This window comes from Gadus macrocephalus, chromosome 1, assembly GCF_031168955.1.
Source record: "Gadus macrocephalus chromosome 1, ASM3116895v1".
Lineage (NCBI taxonomy): Eukaryota > Metazoa > Chordata > Actinopteri > Gadiformes > Gadidae > Gadus > Gadus macrocephalus.
Genome location: NC_082382.1, coordinates 4698888 through 4717014, shown reverse-complemented (window position 1 = coordinate 4717014; position 18127 = coordinate 4698888). Strand labels below are relative to the sequence as shown.

Below are 18127 nucleotides of genomic sequence, written 5' to 3'. Positions count from 1 at the left end.
TAAAACTATGTGAATGAATCGCTACAAATAAATCGTACTTAGTGTTAACTTAATATATATAGTACTACTACATGGAATAAACTCGTCAGACGCATTCCTTCCGTCTTCACTTTTAATTGTATCATTATAAAAGATATTGTTCTCACATATTTTGGACACGTATTTAGAATTCAACAATGTTGTTTGAATCATCATAAAACAGAGTATATGAGACATTTTGAGCCAGTGAGTCAGTGAGAAAGATTGCACTGCCTTGTTTGCCTAGTTTGGCTCATCCTGAGACACTCATGCAGCTTCTCATAGGTCATGGAGCAACGTGCCCTTGTTCTGATGGCATTCATATAAGAAAAGCTAATAAGTGATGCCAGTTCCTGATTGTGGGGTACTGATACTGGCTAGTATCACCGGCTACACACAGAAACCAGATTTGCATGCAACTATGTTTCTCCTTTATTTTATTTATTTTTTGCATGCAACCTCTTGCGGGCCAGAAAAAAATTAAGAGGGGTCGCATTTGGCCCACGGGCCGCTAGATGAATAGGCCTGACGTACGCGATCGTAGGGCGGCAAATGTGTTAGGGGCGCCCTCTGGTGGCGCCCTTAATTAATTAATTAAGTTATAAAACAAGCGAAATAAACATGCTTCCAAATGGAACGGACAAGGGATGGAACGGGGGACTAACTGTGAGTACGGATTTAAACTCTGATTGAAGCCCGCAGGGCGACGCGATATACCTCGATAGACTGCAGACACACACGCGCGGACGCAGACGTTGCAAGACAACGGCAAGATCGGGATAACGGCACCGCCGTCGACACACTCTCCCAGTTGAGACGTTATGTCTATAGACTATTTATTTATTTTTAAATATTACTCATAAAGAGACAGCGTCCCTATAACACATAACGAAAACATGTCAATAACAGAGTAGGCCTATGGTGAATTATTTCTATGGACTACACTTTGTTGCTAAAATGTAGCCCTTCTCCTTGAGCCTCCCGAAATGTCTTTACACTTTGTTGCAAAATTACTCCCCTCCTTGAGCCTCCCGAAATGTCTCGCGATATTGATATCCCCCCTGCCGACTGTTTTAGTAAGCTGATATTTCCAATGTTGTGTGTGCAGGTAGGCTATGTCTGACTATAGGCTGCTGCTTGTCTTGGGAAGGTCACTTGAAGAGATGTTTCATCTCAATGACGTAGGCCTATTCTTCTGGTAAAACAAACAAACAAAAAACATCCTAAACTCTCACGTCAGCCAATGTAGGCCCTATATCGCAATCTTGTCCTCTCGCCCCTCCCTCCCTCTCCCTCAAGCCCATGCGTTATTTCACTATAGCTTGGTTGCTGCATTAGCTGTTGTTCCACTTAGTTTATTTCACTAAGGTGCTTCTGTCAATGCAAACACAATTTTCAGCTGTTTATTATTTTCAACGAACCAATAGTAGTTGCATTTTTTAAATGTCAATGCACTTTGAATCCCTGACATTTGAACAGTTGAAGCCAATTTATTAGCATGCATAGTATAGGTCTACTACACTTTGCATTGAACAATTAACCCTGTAACCCATATATTGACTAATTTCATAATGTAATGAAATGCTCACACACTAGCTGCTTTCAGTCCTGATATTCTCAGGCTATTCTCCTAATGGGCCATATGTGTAAACAACATATCCTGACAATTGTACCCTGATAATCTCCTGAATAATACTACCGCTATAGGAACTGTAGGTAGGTTGATGTAAATAGTGGTTCGGGTGGAGTGAGGTTTGGTGAGCAGGCAGTGTCTCGGTCAGAAGACAGTGGTAGGGGTGATGAATAACAGCATTGAGGAGGCAGGGTTTGATGCAACACAATTTGGTTTATTTTGATATTCTTCTGGTTAATTTTATGCTTGATCTTGCATCAATTTCACTCATCGTTGTGTGCTGCATAAAGGGGATAACAAAAAGATAACAATAGAATTAGACAATGATCAAACACATAAATTAAACAAATTAACAAAGGCAAATGCACATGTCTAGCAAACAAAGGAATCTGGTCATGACCCAAGCCAACAAAGGAATCTGGTCATAAACCAAGCAAACAAAGGTATATGGTCATGAACCAAAGACAATTAAATTAATAGATGAACTCACGTTAATTGAAGACGCACACAGGAGGCATGAGCGTGCTGGTGGCGAGTGCCAAGCAAGAGCCAATATGGGCACAAACAATTTATAGGCTCCACCCCTCCCCCAAAAGGTGAGGTGGGCGTGGTCAAGTGGCAGGTGGCAAAGGTATGTTAAGGATGGGCAGATTCAACACATTCATTGTATTCAAAGAATAAAAATGGAAGGGGAAGGAATTTAACTGTCTTTTCAACTGCTGAGTCAGTATTTTCTCTGTAGGATACGTAAATTACCTTATATGTGAATGAGGAGTAGAAAGTCTGTATTTCTCACACCAGTTAAGTGGGCGGGTTCATGATGCTTCTGCATGTCATTGAGTGCCCCCCTAAATGATCATCATTCGTGTTGAACGCTAAAAGATAGGTCCTTTCATAATCCCTAAAAGTACATATCATACAATAAATAACAATACATGAGTTCACAGCTGCACGCGTATATAGATTTTTTTATTTTTATTATTATTGACAATAGTTAGCTGAACATTATAGGGCCCCTCAGTTAACACAGAAATCCAGAACTTTCTATTTGTCTCAGTCTAACCCTAACCCTGTTATATGTGAAAAGAAGGAAATTAATATAGAATGTGAAATTTGTTACATTATTGAATAGGGTTTCCACTTTATAGTTATGGGTTTAATTACACCGAGAGGTTGCGCACGCGGAAAAAGTTGCACTAAATCAAAAGGCGTTGCCTTCTTAAAATAGCCAGTGTCATGAAGATGGAACAATAATTGTTCACTTTCGGACATTGTTCAAATTACGTCATGGAGTTTCTTTGGGAGTCGACAGTTAACTTTGACAAACATAAAGTAGACAGGACAAAGTGGCTACCAGGGCAGACAGTTTCTGTAAGGACTCCCCCTCGCTGTTTGGGGAACTTGATTGAGGATATCCTCTAAATGATTGCTTCAATTGTCAAAACACGTTCAATGTTTTTTAAGTCTTCCTTCCTTAACCAATGGAAGGTGTACTTTAGGTCATGTCTACTTTGTACAAAGATTCATTCAATGTTATTTAACATGATTTGTCCTGTATACACAATGTTATTAATACTGATTAAGGGAAAAAAGGTATAAGTTCCACCTATTTGACCCTAACCTCAGATTCTGGGATGGGTGTTAATGCATAACAATTTACGGTTAGGGATTTGCTGGCATGATTATTTGTCTTTTATTTGAGACAGTTGAGAGTTCTGCTCAAAGAATCAATCAAGGGGCTATATCAACGAATAAACAAAGTGTCAAAGGAAAAGCCCATATTTTAGGGAGGAATAATCCAGTTTCTTATTGTTATTAATATGTGATGGTTTGGACACACCGGTCACAATATCACATTGGGATCATTCTAGTAGATATTCTGATGGCAATGTGATGGACGACATACAATACCGTTGACATACAATTAAGATGTCTTAACTGGTCAAGTACTACATAGCACTGTTGTCTGGGTCTTGCATTATATAGGAGTCAGTTATGCACCACTACATTTCATCGTGTTGAGCAATGTGATACATCATTAACATTTACTTCTCAAATCAATGTATTGATTGTGGGAATTATCATATTAACATATAGATTAGTGTTTCATTCAGCCGTCAGCGATAACAGATATTAAAATGTTGTAATATTGACACAAATCCAACCCATTGCACAACTTTATCATATGCAGACCTCAGCCTTTGGCCGATTTTGTCCTTGAGAGGTCGTCCTTTTGACCTCGGCTTTGAGGGTCCACACCCATTCTAAGTATATAGTGTGGGAGCCCGAGCCAGGTTGAGGGAGGGAGAGCGTTTGGGGGACCGCCCCGGTGGACAGATATTGTCTGTGCTAACGTCTCAGGGCATTCCACTGTTTCCTCTCTTTGCACGCTGTGAGGCAAACAATAGTCCCAGGGGTGTCCACTGCCTTGGGAAGAGTGTGTCAACAGCATGATCAGCAGAGTACAGTAAAGACACACATACACACGCACACGCAGGAACTCACACACCAAGCACACAAACGCACACACACTGTCTAGCCCTGTGGGCGTCCCTGATGGAAGAGAGACTTGGCAGCACCAGACCTGTCCCATGAAAGAAGCCGCGCTGCGTGTCTGGCTGCCATTATCCGACCTGACAGGCAGGTTGGCCAGGAAGCTATAGGGGTGAACAAGGGGCGGAAAGTCTGGAGGGGGGGGGTCGAACTTGTCATGCACTTGAGATACTGCTCCATAAGGGTATGAGCGTGGTGGGGATTGAGGGCGGGGGTATCGCTGTACAGTGGTTCTCCTTCCTATTTGCCCCATGGTGTCCTCTCCCTAATGTCTACCAGATGGGATCAGGCAGATCACCGCTGACGGCGTTGACACAACACTTTATGCCAGAGATGGATTCTGAGGTCATATCCTGTGCTGAGATGTGGCTAACTTTTATTAGAAATCCCTGCAGTCAGAGAAGTGAGTTCCAAGCATTTCTTTGGCCCACCTGGACACATACAAAGAAAACTACAGTTCCTAATAAACCCTTGTGCCGTCATTCTTTTATCAGGCCAGGTTTGACGGGGCTTTGGTCGTTCTTGAAGTCAGATAAAGAAACAACCCGTCCCTGGTTGATTCCCACATGGTACTTACTTGGGGCCCCTGAGGGACAGCCTTGATGGGGTCGGCAATTCAAGCCTTTCTTCCTTCCTGTCCTGCTATGACATCTTCCTGCCTCACGGGCCTCTGGGAGCCATCCTCTGCGGGTCCATTGGGGCCCTCCCCTCCTGCCTCACTGGACAGGCTAGCATGTGGCGGCTTATACCAGAGAGTGGAGTGTAGAACCAACAAGTGGGGAAATTAAAAAATAAGGCCGTAAGGATCCGTGATGCACGAATGCTGCTGCTTGTGAAAATACGCCCAGATGAGGTATCTCTAACCATTACCTCATGGGTGATTTAGAAAATTCGGAATGAGATTTAAAGGAAATATGTTGACCCTTACTTAAACGCCCCTGTAGTTTGCGGTTACAGTTCAGCATGTGACGTGTCCAACATGGCAGATTGTGTTGGACCTATATGGACATTCCTGAACCAGGGAAGTGATAAATCCTTAATTAAATGCTTTCAAAGGTTATCCGCCTTCCGCTCACATCAACATACTTCAACATACATGCATATGTACACTGCACATGCATTGAACAATATAATATATACGATACTATATTAATACAGAGTTTGATCAATATAAAATGTTGCTTCTACTGCTACTACTACTATATGACAACTACTACTACTAAAACAAATAATAGTAATTATTGTAATAATAATTATCATTATTGTTAAATACATTATTATACGTTTTATAATATTATTTTACATACATGCTCATTACCTTCCTCCTTTTATGCTGGAGTGATCTATGGCATATCAGCAGCTGTGTTTGTCTGGAAACAGGGTGTGAGGTGATATTAGCTGTGACTGATTAGTAACACATGTAGGATCACGACCCGAGAGATTTAGGAGTTGAGACAGAGTCACGTCAAAGAGCCAGAACACTTACTACACCCAAAGAGAAAAACGGTTCATTCACAACCTCTCTCCATTCACTGTACATCTTGTGGGTATACCAGACAAGGCGAGACAGTGGCTTTGCAGCATTTTGTCAAGTTTGCACAGCCAGTATAAGGGACACTTATAACACTGTTTTCGGCTACGACACAAGGAAACTCTGCCTTTTCTGTTGTGAGGTTGATCTCGCATGGGCAGAAATCCAGCAGTGTGATACATTTTCTCTGACCATGATCACATGGGCAAAAACCACAATCCACAGCAACCTCACCAAATCACCACAACAGCCCCGGCTCGCTTCATTTCTTTCCTGGTTTGCCTTTTATACATTTTTAAACCCACTGGCCGGTTCGATTCCGAGTCTGAGTGATTCATCCTTAACTCACTGGGCCCCTCTGTGTCTCACTGCCTGGAAGAGGATTCCTGTAGTTGGGAAGCCGTACATCCATTTCAGAGAGAAACCCCACTGTGAGAAAGATTCATTAGTTCCTGGTTGGAGATTCCTTGGTATTGCCAAAAGGAAAAGGAACATCTGTATTGGAATTTCATATGAACCTCACCAAACCACCAACACAATGAGCAACCTTCCCACCACCCAAACCACCAAATAGAGATACAACACAATGAACCAACTCCCCACCACCTAGAGATACAATACAATGAACAACCTCCCCACCACCCAAACCACCACCAAGAGATACAACACAATGGCCATGGACGCTATTCATAGTTAGGAGGAATTATAATGTTAGTGTCGGCTCTATGGCCTTGTATAGGCCTACATATACACTACCATTCAAAAGTTTGGGATCACCCAGACAATTTCATGTTTTCCATGAAAACTCACACGTTTTCAGTTGTGCTAACATAATGGCAAAAGGGTTTTCTGATTATCAATTAGCCTTTTAACAGGATGAGCTAAACAACGTACCATTAGAACACAGGAGTGGTGGTTGCTGAAATGGGCCTCTGTAAACCTATGTAGATATTCCCTTGAAAATCTGTCGTTTCCAGCTAGAATAATCATTTACCAAATAATGTCTAGGCTATATTTCTGATAAATGTAATGGTATCTTCATTGAAAAAAATCAGTGTGACATTTCTAAGTCCCCCCAAACATTTGAACGGTAGTGTATATCTTTTGGAATCTTGTTCTATGTCATTTATAATCGCAATGTAAAATCTGTTTTCATGAGTAAAGAAAAGCCTGACCTTTATCCTTTAAAATGATTACGATTTAATAATGTAGCTCTGTAGTGCACAAACAACACATGGTTGGCCATTTCAAAACAGTTGTCGTACCGGGCCCAGTTCAGTTTACCATGCCTGACCACAAAGTAACCGTAACCGAGCAAACTACTTGACAACATATTTTATATTCAAAATATATTTATTTGAAAGGAAAAATAAAAATAAATGAAAAAATAAAGCAACAACCAGCAGTTCTGTTTTTGAAATAGATCACACCGATCACTGTTGAAGAAAACACAACAGAATCTATGTGGGAATAGTCTATGTTTTGGTTTTCATGTCCCTTAAAATCTGTGGTTTCCCCCACTGTCTGTTTGGCTCGGCAAAGATATTCTTTGATTGCCAAAATCATCCCAGTTTTTCGGTTGTGTTAATTTCAGGCCAACGATCGAAGCGCCTTCCATCAGGATGGATGGTCTGTGGTCCGAGAGGACAGGGTGACGGTGGAGGGTCTGGAGAAGGGTTTTCCAAAACAGGCTTCACCGCCGACTCAGTCGTAGTGTGTTGCCTCTGTGCATCTTCACACAGTCTCTTCTGTCTTTGACCTGAGGACAAAGCAGAACAGGCTCATCAGTCCTCTTGTGTCTTTATAGGAACACCACTATGTTATTATAAAATGAATTAAACAGGTTTACATTCAGAAATTCTTCAATTCACAAAAAGGCAGAGACTAGACATAGATATAGCCTTAATCCATTCAAGTAGGCCTACTTGCTGTCCTATGAGGATATGCAATACAACCCAGTGCAATAGAAAGTCATGTGAACAGAATGATGAAGACGCAAATTCAAATCCACAGAGCAACATGTCTTCTTATAACATTGAAATAATTTGTTTCTCTATGGGTAACACTTACATAAGACTATACTTACACAATCAAACAGTACAATTTGGCCTCATACAAGAACGCATGGAAAAAAATATTGTAAAATGTATTTATTTATCTGTCGAGACCAAATACAATGAAGGTTTAAAATGTATCCACAAAAAAATTGTTCTATTCTTCATTTATAGCTCACCATTTTCCGCTGGTTGCTCAGACAGAAGGTGCAGATGGCTCTGGGGTGTTTGCGTCCACCGTCACCTCCCTGGCTCAGACACGGCTCACCGTCCCCCAGCAGCAGCACGTTGGCCAGGTGCGAGATGTAACTAGACGCCAAGCGCAGAGTCTCGATCTTGGAGAGCTTTCTGTCCACCGGCTCGGTGGGGATGAGAGTCCGCAACGCGGTAAACGCTCCGTTGACATTCTGGGTACGGTCGCGCTCCCGCGCATTGGCCGCGTTGCGCTGCTTCACCACCACGCCACCGCCCAGAGCGCGCGCCACGCGGCGGTGCGCCTCCGTCTCCTCCGAGCAGCAGCCGTAGCTCCGGTCCGAGCTGCTGCCGTCGCTCTCGCTGCGGTCCTCGTCCTCATCGTCCGACAACACGTTTACATCAGCGTGGTAAGAGAAGGCGTGCGTCGACACCGGCCTCAACATGGTGAAAGCCATTTTTGGTTGGGTTGTGTTTCGTTTGTAATCCGGTTGTTGCAAAACTGCATGCAGGCCGAGTAGAAAAAAAGTATAGAAAACTCCCCCCTCCTATCGTTCTGTTGACACATGGGACTGTCCAGTATGCGGCTCTGCATCTCTGGGAGCCTCTTATAGCAGCACCAGTAGCCCCTCAGCTGGGAGGGGAGGGGAGGGTCGTGGAGGACATGCTGGGAATATCCCGGCCCCCAAAAGTTGTCAGAGAATGATTGACCTTCACCTTCTGCGATAATAGCCAACCTGCCGCAATAAATAGCTAAAACAGTCAAATCGAAGCAAATCTGAGTGGGTCCTTTTGTATTTGTATTTGTTTTTCACGTTTTGTGTGTGTGCAGTTCTTAGTGTTGTGTCTATGTGTTGTGTCTATGTGGACTTATGTTGTAAATTATTTTAATCCATGCTATTTCTGATGACATGTTTCAAGCTAACAACAGTTATGAATGGTATCTTCTCGTAATCGACAACACCTTATAAGGTTTTATGATTTTGTTGGTAAGTTAAAGACTACAAAAATGGCCACTTAGCCATTTCCGGCAAAGCCAAGACAGATCAAAGATTTACCTGGGTAAAGAAGAACAAGTAGGCGAGGTTTACCATTCTGCCCACTTCCAATATAAACTGTTGTGTTACCGGTATTCGGGAGTTGCTTCATGAACCACCTCCAGAACACAAGCTAGTTTACCTTGTGTCTCTGTTAAAATAAACCACATGTTGAACATTTGCCACTTTCCGAGTCATACCTAGCCCGAGACGACCACAACTCAAAGGAGCTAAATATTTTTTCATCACTTAACAAACTGAAAAGGAATGTCACGATACATTAGCAAATTGAATTGGGTCACTTTGAAATAATAGGTCTATGGTGACACTGATAAGAGAAGGCATCACGTTGGAACCTTTCTCTTTCTCTCTCCTGTTCAACCAGGGCTCACCTCTACCTGATGCTCCCCACCGTGTCTCTCATAGACGCTGCCAGAGGAGGTGAGGAGAAAGTCACTTTTGCTGTGGAAACGTAGCAAATGGCTTCCAGATTGACTGGGGTTGTGGATAGAAGGTCCAGTAAAAAAAAGAGAGAGAGAGAGAGAGAGAGAGAGAGAGAGAGAGAGAGAGAGAGAGAGAGAGAGAGAGAGAGAGAGAGAGAGAGAGAGAGAGAGAGAGAGAGAGAGAGAGGCAGAGAGAAAGTGAGTGCAGAGAGAGAGAGAGAGAGAGAGAGAGAGAGAGAGAGAGAGAGAGAGAGAGAGAGAGGCAGAGAGAGAGAGAGAGAGAGAGAGAGAGAGAGAGAGCAGAGAGAGAGAGAGAGAGAGAGAGAGAGAGAGAGAGAGAGGCAGAGAGAAAGTGAGTGCAGAGAGTCACCAAAGGTGCCAGTTTTCACAAACACCCCAACACACACTCGAACACACACAACACAACAGGGGGGGGTCACAGGCCTGGAGTGCCCCCCCCCCCCCCCCCCCGCTGACTCAGCTGTACCAACAACAGTGACCTGGGCTCAGGACGGGCTCATAAAGAGGAGGACACTGTGGGGTGTTTAGCGCGCCCAGCCGCTCAGCAACACGACACTGTGGCCCTCTGCTGCCCTTGGGACCCACCCTCCGTCCACCCTCCTCTACCCTCCTCCACCCTCCATCACCCACCCCCCTCCACCCAGCAGACCCCACGGCCTGGAGCCGTAAACCCCTCTGCACTCGGCCACTGCCCACTAGCCCTCCGCCCAGCACACGTCACAGTGGAGGAATGCCATTAAACACCCTGTGGAGGGGATAACAACTGATGGAGTGTGTGTGTGTGTGTGTGGGTCTGTGCCTGTGTGTGATTGTGTGTGCATTGGTGTACGTGCATGTGTATTTGTGTGTTTGCGCGTTTGTGCATGCATCTACATGCATGTGTTTTTGTGTGCATCTGTGTGTGTGTACGTGTGGGCCTGCACGTGTGTGTATGTGTTTGTGTGTGCATGTAAGCGTATGTGTGTGTGTGTGTGTGTGTGTTTGTTCACAAGATGAGAAACAACGTGAAGAGCAGAGAGGGACACAGGTGATTAGGGGGACCCAGGTGACGAGGGACACAGCAGATTGGGACACAGCAGAGAGGGACACAGGTGACGAGGGACACAGGTGATGAGGAACACAGGTGATGAGGGACACAGGTTATGAGGAACACAGGTGACGAGGGACACAGCAGACAAGGGACACAGAAGACAAGGGACACAGGCCGGTGGGTTTGACAAGCTAAGGAATCATGAGCACTGTTTTGTTGCCTTACCACCCTGTGAATCTGGGCTCCTACACCTCCAGAGTTGTACCGAATAGTTCTGGAAAACTAAATTGTGTTTTATATTGCATACTGCCACATCACAACAAGTATATATTTTCAGTCAAACACAGTATAGACCTTTGGCATGTGCTAACTAATCTACTACTATCGGCATGTTCAAATTAACCTCAGTGTGTTTTTTGAAATCCTGCAATGATTTAAGACCCATGCATAATCCATTATTTAGACCTACCCAATATGAGGGATTACAGTTAAGAATATATATTCAAATTAAAATAAATGATGATTGACCTTTGGTTTTAGGCTTATCTACGAGATATACCGATATTTATGCAGCAGGCCTGAATTGCTATTCCCAGCAGAGAATATCAACAATTTGAAGCAAAGCAAGGTAGAGCCCTTACAGTAGCAAGACTATAATCTTTCAGTTGACCCTGTTGCGTGACCCAAGATAAAGCCCGATCTCCCCCCCCCCCCACACACCAGCAGACACTGATCAACTTACACCGGCTCTCTACGATCTGAGCGAACAGGTGGCCTCGTCCGTCTGTCTGTTCACCCTCGGTTCAAAAGTTTAACAAATGGTTGCAGCCCCATACTCTCCCCCCCTCCTCACCTCTGGTTGGAAGCGTATCTCAGACCTATCTCCAAAAAAACGCTTGACCGCTGAAGCCAAAGGATCCGGGGGTCTGGTTTATTAGTCGTCATAATGGGATCCTTCAGGCCAGAGTGTGAGAATGACCCACATGGCTCCATTTTGGGTTCAACGTGTAGTTGTAATGGGAGACATCGGAGCCAAAGTCAACATCTCAGAGCCGACTTTAGACCAGGAGGACGCGAGCAGCAGGTGCACGGTGTTCTCCTAGCGGATGAGCTGCTGTGTTATCTTCCTCCCTGAAGACTGCCCCCCCTCCCTTGGGATCCCCCCACCCCCCATCTCCTCCCAACCCCCAAAGGATCCACAGCAACCCCAGTGCCGTCACCACAGGAAGTCTACTCGCACGCGATGATACATCTTCACCAATTGCAAATAATGTTTTTTTTTTACTTTTATTTTCCTCCACAGCTGCAGGGCTCCAACAGCTCCCGTTCCACCCTCTTCCTTCTCTGCGTCACCTGGGATCACATCCCAACCCCTCACGTTAACCCCTCAGTGGGTTACACTGGAGCTCTTGTCAGTGTCTCAATGTCTAGGGGTAAGGCCATGTTGTGTGTCACACAGGCACACAGTCACTACTAATGATTCATAACATTTTTGATTCCTCCATGGATCCATTCCCTTTTCTATCAATCATTATGTTAATGTTATAATCACTTACCCTTTTTATGGGCATTTAGTTACCAGAGACCCACCGTATCTTGCATATGCTTGCTTGTTCTGAACAGAAGCCACAAAAAATTGACAATTTCATTTCAAACATAAGTCAATTACCAACTTACTTTTGGAATTTTGTAATCTTTAATAGAGAACATCATTCACATGTTTTGACTCGTTTCATGGATGATCTAACTTGTAATTGCTACAAATTCAGTTGATTGTCCCAGGAATAACACAACATTGTGTATTCCAACACACGGATACACGGTGCCTGTCTTTGTTGGCTTAGCCGCAGTCACTCATGCATGCGTGAGTACATGTGTTTTCCATGAATTGCATTGCATTGTGTCTGAAAATAGTATTTCCCCATCTCCCCAGTCGTCCACAGAGTTGCATAGTTGCTTATCCCCTAAGGGCCGATGTGGCTGGGGGCCAGGTTGAACCAGGGGCCCGGGTTCTCATGACACCTGACCCAAAGAACATCCTGCCTGCTCTACAGAGGGGCCAGAATGGGTGCCAGTAGAGGACGCCTGCACACCCAGAACAGGTGTGAGCCGAGATACTGTCCTGCACTATGGGACCAGCCAAGGTGGGCCCATGTCTTAATGCAGGAAGCTTAGAGCTACAATGGCAATATGTCTTTGCTGCGGGAATTGAGTGAAGGATTTGAGTGAAGTTGAACTTACATTTTCTACATTATGTTAAAATGTGTAAAGTAGAGTGTCAATATTGTTTTTGCATGCAAAAATTAAGATCTGATAGTAATATATTAGGTCAGACATGTTTATGTTTACGTGTGAAATTGGTTGAAGATAGTTATCAGGTAGGCTGAGGTAGATGGAAGAAGCAATACAGGATCCGATTGCCTACTGTTGATTTCCAGCATTCACAGGTAATTAGCATCCCATTGTTTTATAACTAGACTGAGGTTATTCTGGAGCTCAGAAGTGGTTTCAGGTTTGGCTCCCCCTGTCGGCCACAAGATGACGTGCAGTTATAAACCAGCCAGTTATTATTTCATAAAGAATCTTTTGATAAAAGATGTATTTTGTCTAAAGATATTTTGTCTATATCCTAAAGAAAACTTTCTTTAGGATATAGTCTATGACGGTAACATATTGTGAAAAATGAAATGCTAGGTGGGTGGGTTATAGATAGGTACAGAGACAATGAAGAAAACAATCTTGTTTAATAAATATGAAGAATTACAATTTGAATAAGTTCTAAATCAAGTATAAATTGTCTTTTAACTCGAACGGTAGTTCAGAGCTAGCTGCTTCAATAAAACAATATTTCATCTTGTGCATAGATTCATAGGGCAAAAAACACTTTTCGGTAATTATTTAAATGTTCTTTATCATAATCATCACCAAATTGAAGGAATACTCTGTTTCAGAAATATATTAGCTTTTCCCTTCTGTTCTTAACAAAAAAAAATCTAATTATGTTTCTTATAAATACATGTGAAATTCAGAAATGCATAAACAATAAATAAACATCTAAATTCGTCAATGAATACTTAAATAACTTAATAAATACAAAATTAATTAGGCATAAATTAGGAAGTGTCTGAAATAATTTAAGAGCTAGGTGGAATACAAAATAATACTGAAATGCAAATTATTGCAATTGAATTAATACAAACAATATAAAAATATTCATGTGTGTGTTCAATACTTCGTAATGAATTCACACTCACATTTTATTACCTATTTGAATTCGAAACAATACCATCATGTCGAGATTATTGCTGCTCTCAGAAGGCAGGAAGAGTTAGAAAAAAGCATGCATGTGGGCATCGATAAGCGCAACAAGCGACCGGCGGGTCTGAGGGCCTCTCCCGGCCTCGCCGCCTCGCTCAGGTCATTTCGCTCTTTAAAAAAAAAAGTTTTACAGAAAGGGTGAAGCGGGCGCGCTCTGACGTCAGTCCTCGGAGCTGCACTCCTCCGGCGTGCCGTCGCTCTTGTAGCAGGCCGACTCGTAGTGCTTGTTCAGGTAGGACTTGAGCGCAAAGCTCTTGTGGCAGCGCTTGCAGGCATAGTGCTTGAAGGCGGAGTGCGTCTGCATGTGGGCGCGCAGGTTGGAGCGGTCGGCGAAGGCCTTCCCACAGTGGGCGCACGCGAAGGGCTTCTCGCCGGTGTGCGAGCGCATGTGGCCCTGCAGCAGCCAGGGCCGGCTGAAGGCCTTGCCGCACACGCCGCACTCGTGGCGCAGGTCGTGGGTCAGCATGTGCATGGCCAGCGCGGGCATGGAGACGTAGGCCTTGTGGCAGGTGGGGCACTGCCGGGCCTGCTGGCCGTCCAGGCTGCGGTGCGTCTGCTTGTGGCGGCTCAGGTTGGACGAGGTGGCGTAGGACTTGCCGCACTCGCCGCACGCGTGCCGACCCTTGGACCGGCCGCACTTAACGTGGGCATGGCCGGCGGGGCGGGGCTCCGCCTCCTCCTCCTCCTCCTCCTCCTCGGCGTCCTCGTCCAACGGGCGGCCTCCCTTGCGAAGACAGCGCTGCTTGACCTGGCGGCGGCGGGAGCGCCCGTCAGAGACCAGGAGGCCGTCACCTAGGCAACCAGCCGCCTCGGCGTCCAACGAGAGGCTGCTGCTGCCGCCGCCGTCGGAGTCCGGGGTGGCGCTGGAGACGGGGCTGTCGGGGTCCTCCATGTCGTGGTCCGAGAAGTCCTCCCCGCCGCTGCCCCCTCCGACGACCCCCCCCCCCCCCCAGGGGAGTAGGGCGGCCCAGAGGCCAGGCCGGCCGACCTCTGCCTGGAGGTACCCTCCTTGGGGCCCGGGCACACCGACGGGATGATGTAGTCATGGATGTAGCCTGTGGAGGGAAGGAAGAGCCATGTCATATAACAGCGTGGACAGGAGCTCTCTGGCCACACACAGGGACATGTTAGCGATAGAGTTCAACTGCACCGTCACCCTGGGACTGTGATGCAGTTTGTTGTGATGGAAGGTTGTTGTTCGGGTTCTTCTATGTATAAGTTCTGCTGATCGAAACTCAAGGTTGATAAGTGATCTTGATATACACTCGGGTTGGATCAATATGAAACAGTATACAGGAAACCATTTGTAAGTGGCAGGTGGGGCGTGCTTTTGCAGATTAAATATTAATGGCGTGTGCAGAGCGCTCCAACAGCCACAACAAAAAGCACAGTCGTTCCTCTCTCTCATCTAACAGAACAGTGCACCTCATCCATGATGCAGGGCAGCGCAGCCCAAACACCGATAACCTAGTAGTGAAATACCGCATTAAAAGACTAAATGGCTTTAATCTGATCCTCCTCCATGTATAGCATCAGATTGTGTGTTTCATTCAATGAGCATGAGTATGGTAATGGGGCAGAGTGACAGGTGGGATGTGATTTGGTGATGGAAAGAGAGGGAGGGGATTGGGTGGGAGTGTGATCTTGATCTCAAATAGTATATTGTTGCCTTCCCCCCCCCCCCACACACACACACACACAAACACACAAAGGGAGCCAGACAGCTGGCATCCTAAATCTGGGGACAAATGATCCAACCCAAGCTCAAGCTCTGTGAGAGTCGTGCGCATATGTGTGGGTGTGTGTGTGTGTGTGTGTGTGTGTGTGTGTGTGTGTGTGCGCGCTTGCGTGTTTGTGGGTGTGTCTGCCCAACTGCAGAATCTGCAGCAGCTGAGTAGGACCGTCTTATGAAGCTAGATTGTTCCCTAGATTGCACCCCCTAGAGACACACGCACACACACACACCCACAGCCCCACCCCAGGCCTGTGGACGTGGTTTACAGCTGAGAGTGTGTACGGTCTATGAATGCGTTGCTCATGTTGCGTTTTATTGAATTACCTGCAGCACTCTAGACTTCCAGTCAATACCCATTCTCTCTCTCCCTGGTGCTCTCTCTCTCTGTCTCTCGCCATATCCTCATCACTCAAAAAGAAAGAGACCAAAGAATTGCCCCTGCTCCATCACCTGCTCCTGTCGCCACATGTGTATTGTGTTGCTGCAATCCTAGCCCTCCTGGCTGTCTCACATCCTGTAGGATGAGACGGTAGAGAGAGAGAGAGAGAGGAGAGAGAGAGAGAGAGAGAGAGAGAGAGAGAGAGAGAGAGAGAGAGAGAGAGAGAGAGAGAGAGAGATAGATGGAAGGTGGGGGCGAATGGGTGATGATAACAGAGACTCAAGGGCAACTTCCCCGTCTAAGGACAAACAGGTCTCTAGTGGCGATCTGCTCTCCTCTCCCCCTTCTTCATCCTGTTCTCTCTGCTGCTCTCACTCTCCCCATCACCTCTCCAACGTCCATCCCCTCCAACCCACATCAGCTCCAGCACCATGTGTCCTTGTGTATATATCCTGTGTATATATCTCTGTGCATGTACACAATGGCATTGGAGCCTGTGTGGGTCTGCGGCCAAATGATCTCTGCTGCTAAGCTGATTGGGAGGCTGTGACCTGAATACTATCCAGCCCCCCGGTGGACTTAGGAAGCAAAAGTACACCAGGCAGAGGGTTCAGCAAACGTGTTTGTGTGTGTGTGTGTGTGTGTGTGTGTATGTGTGTGTGTGTAGGTGTGTGTGTGTGTGTGTGTGTGTGTGTGTGTGTGTGTGTGTGTGTGTGTGTGTGTGTGTGTGTGTGTGTGTGCATAAGTGATGGTAGTGAGGGTGGGAGGGGGGAAGGGTGAGGAGAGAGGGGGGGTGGGGTTTACACACAGGGTTTAAAGGGGTCCGGGGTCACAAAGGAGGATTGAGTCCCACAACAACAATGCAACCCTTCTGTTGGAGTTGTCCTTTTCCCCGTTATTTCTGATCCTGCATCCTGACCCACTTCAACATTCAAATGTGGATTTTCTGCACCTAAAATCCCATCCCATCAGTGGTGTTCCAAAGACAGCCGAACACCGGAGCGCACCATAACAGCACACACCGTAGCAGAACAATGGAGGCAGAGCCGGCCACACACAAACACACACCAACTCATATACACACTGGAAGCGATGTTGACTCACCATTTTCACTCAAACGGACCGCCAAGTTGGCAGCGGACTCCCGGATGGCGTATGTCACCGTGTAAGATCCCTCCGACTCCTGAGCGTAGTAGTTTGAAAAGGAGGCATCGTGGACTTTCAACTGTTTCACCAAGAAAGAGCGCGGCATGGCTGATGACCGGTTAGGACCGACGCTGCATGGGACAAAAATAGGAAAACAAAAACCTGACTTGCACGCTTTACTGGTTGTTTCAAAAAGGCCAGCACTTTCACCCAGAAAAAACGTGCAACCAAAAAATGGATGCCGAGGTTATAAACAATGTTTTTTTCTTCTTTTACCAATCTCCTCTGTCAATGAGGCAAAGGAACAACAGAGTCAGAAAGAAGGAGAGAGTGAAAAAGAGAGTGAACACAAAAGAAGGAGAGGACAGGCAAGATGGAGAGGCAGCCAGCAGAAAGAAATAAAGAAAGTGGCAGAGAAAGAGAGAGAGAGCGAGAGAGGCAGAGTGATGGAAACGGGCTTCAGACTAGCTGAGCTCAGCACTCTGTCCTCTTATATAGACGGGGCTGGAGCCCCTTTAGAATCAGGTGGTGCTGTGGAGGAGGAGGCTGCTTAACATTAATCCATCAAACATCCCCGGGGACAAACATCAAATTACCACGAGCCGTCTGTGCAACCGCCGCCCCTCCTCCCACACCGACCGCACGCCACCGTGCACCCTCTCTCCCCCACACACACACACACGCGCACACACTCCTACACACAGAATGAAAGGAGTGCTCGTGCATACACATACACATTCACACACACACACACACACACACACACACACACACACACACACACACACACACACACACGCACACACACACACAAATACACACACATCCCACCCGCTTCCCCCCCTACCTCTCTCTCTCTCTCTCTCCTCTCTCTCTCTCTCTCTCTCTCTCTCTCTCTCTCTCTCTCTCTCTCTCTCTCTCTCTCTCTCTCTCTCTTCCCCTCTCTCTCTTGCTATCTTTCCCTCTCTCTGTCTCTCGCCTAGGGAAAGGGAGCAGACAATAGCAGTGCAGAAGCACGTGGGTGACACCACACTAAA

At 45.8% G+C, this 18127-nt stretch overlaps 2 protein-coding genes and 1 long non-coding RNA gene across 3 annotated transcripts; 1 reads left to right on the top strand and 2 right to left on the bottom strand.

Moving 5' to 3' along the window:
* Positions 1–7069: 7069 nt before the first annotated feature.
* On the bottom strand, positions 7070–8621 carry LOC132466378 (transcription factor 15-like). The gene is made up of 2 exons (XM_060063590.1): positions 7969–8621; positions 7070–7494 (listed from the first exon to the last, which is right to left on the bottom strand). Exons 1-2 carry the CDS (start codon positions 8437–8439, stop codon positions 7429–7431), a joined length of 537 nt encoding a protein of 178 aa, XP_059919573.1. The 5' UTR covers positions 8440–8621; the 3' UTR covers positions 7070–7428.
* LOC132466385 (uncharacterized) lies at positions 8295–11947 on the top strand. Its single transcript, XR_009527850.1, has 3 exons — positions 8295–8391; positions 9404–9459; positions 11816–11947. It is a non-coding gene; the product is annotated as an uncharacterized LOC132466385 (long non-coding RNA).
* Positions 11948–13239: 1292 nt separating this feature from the next.
* LOC132466371 (transcriptional repressor scratch 2-like) lies at positions 13240–17693 on the bottom strand. The gene is given in 3 exon segments (XM_060063577.1): positions 13240–14773; positions 14776–14885; positions 17049–17693. Coding segments are annotated over 3 exon segments (1041 nt in total). The 5' UTR covers positions 17197–17693; the 3' UTR covers positions 13240–13990.
* Positions 17694–18127: the final 434 nt, after the last annotated feature.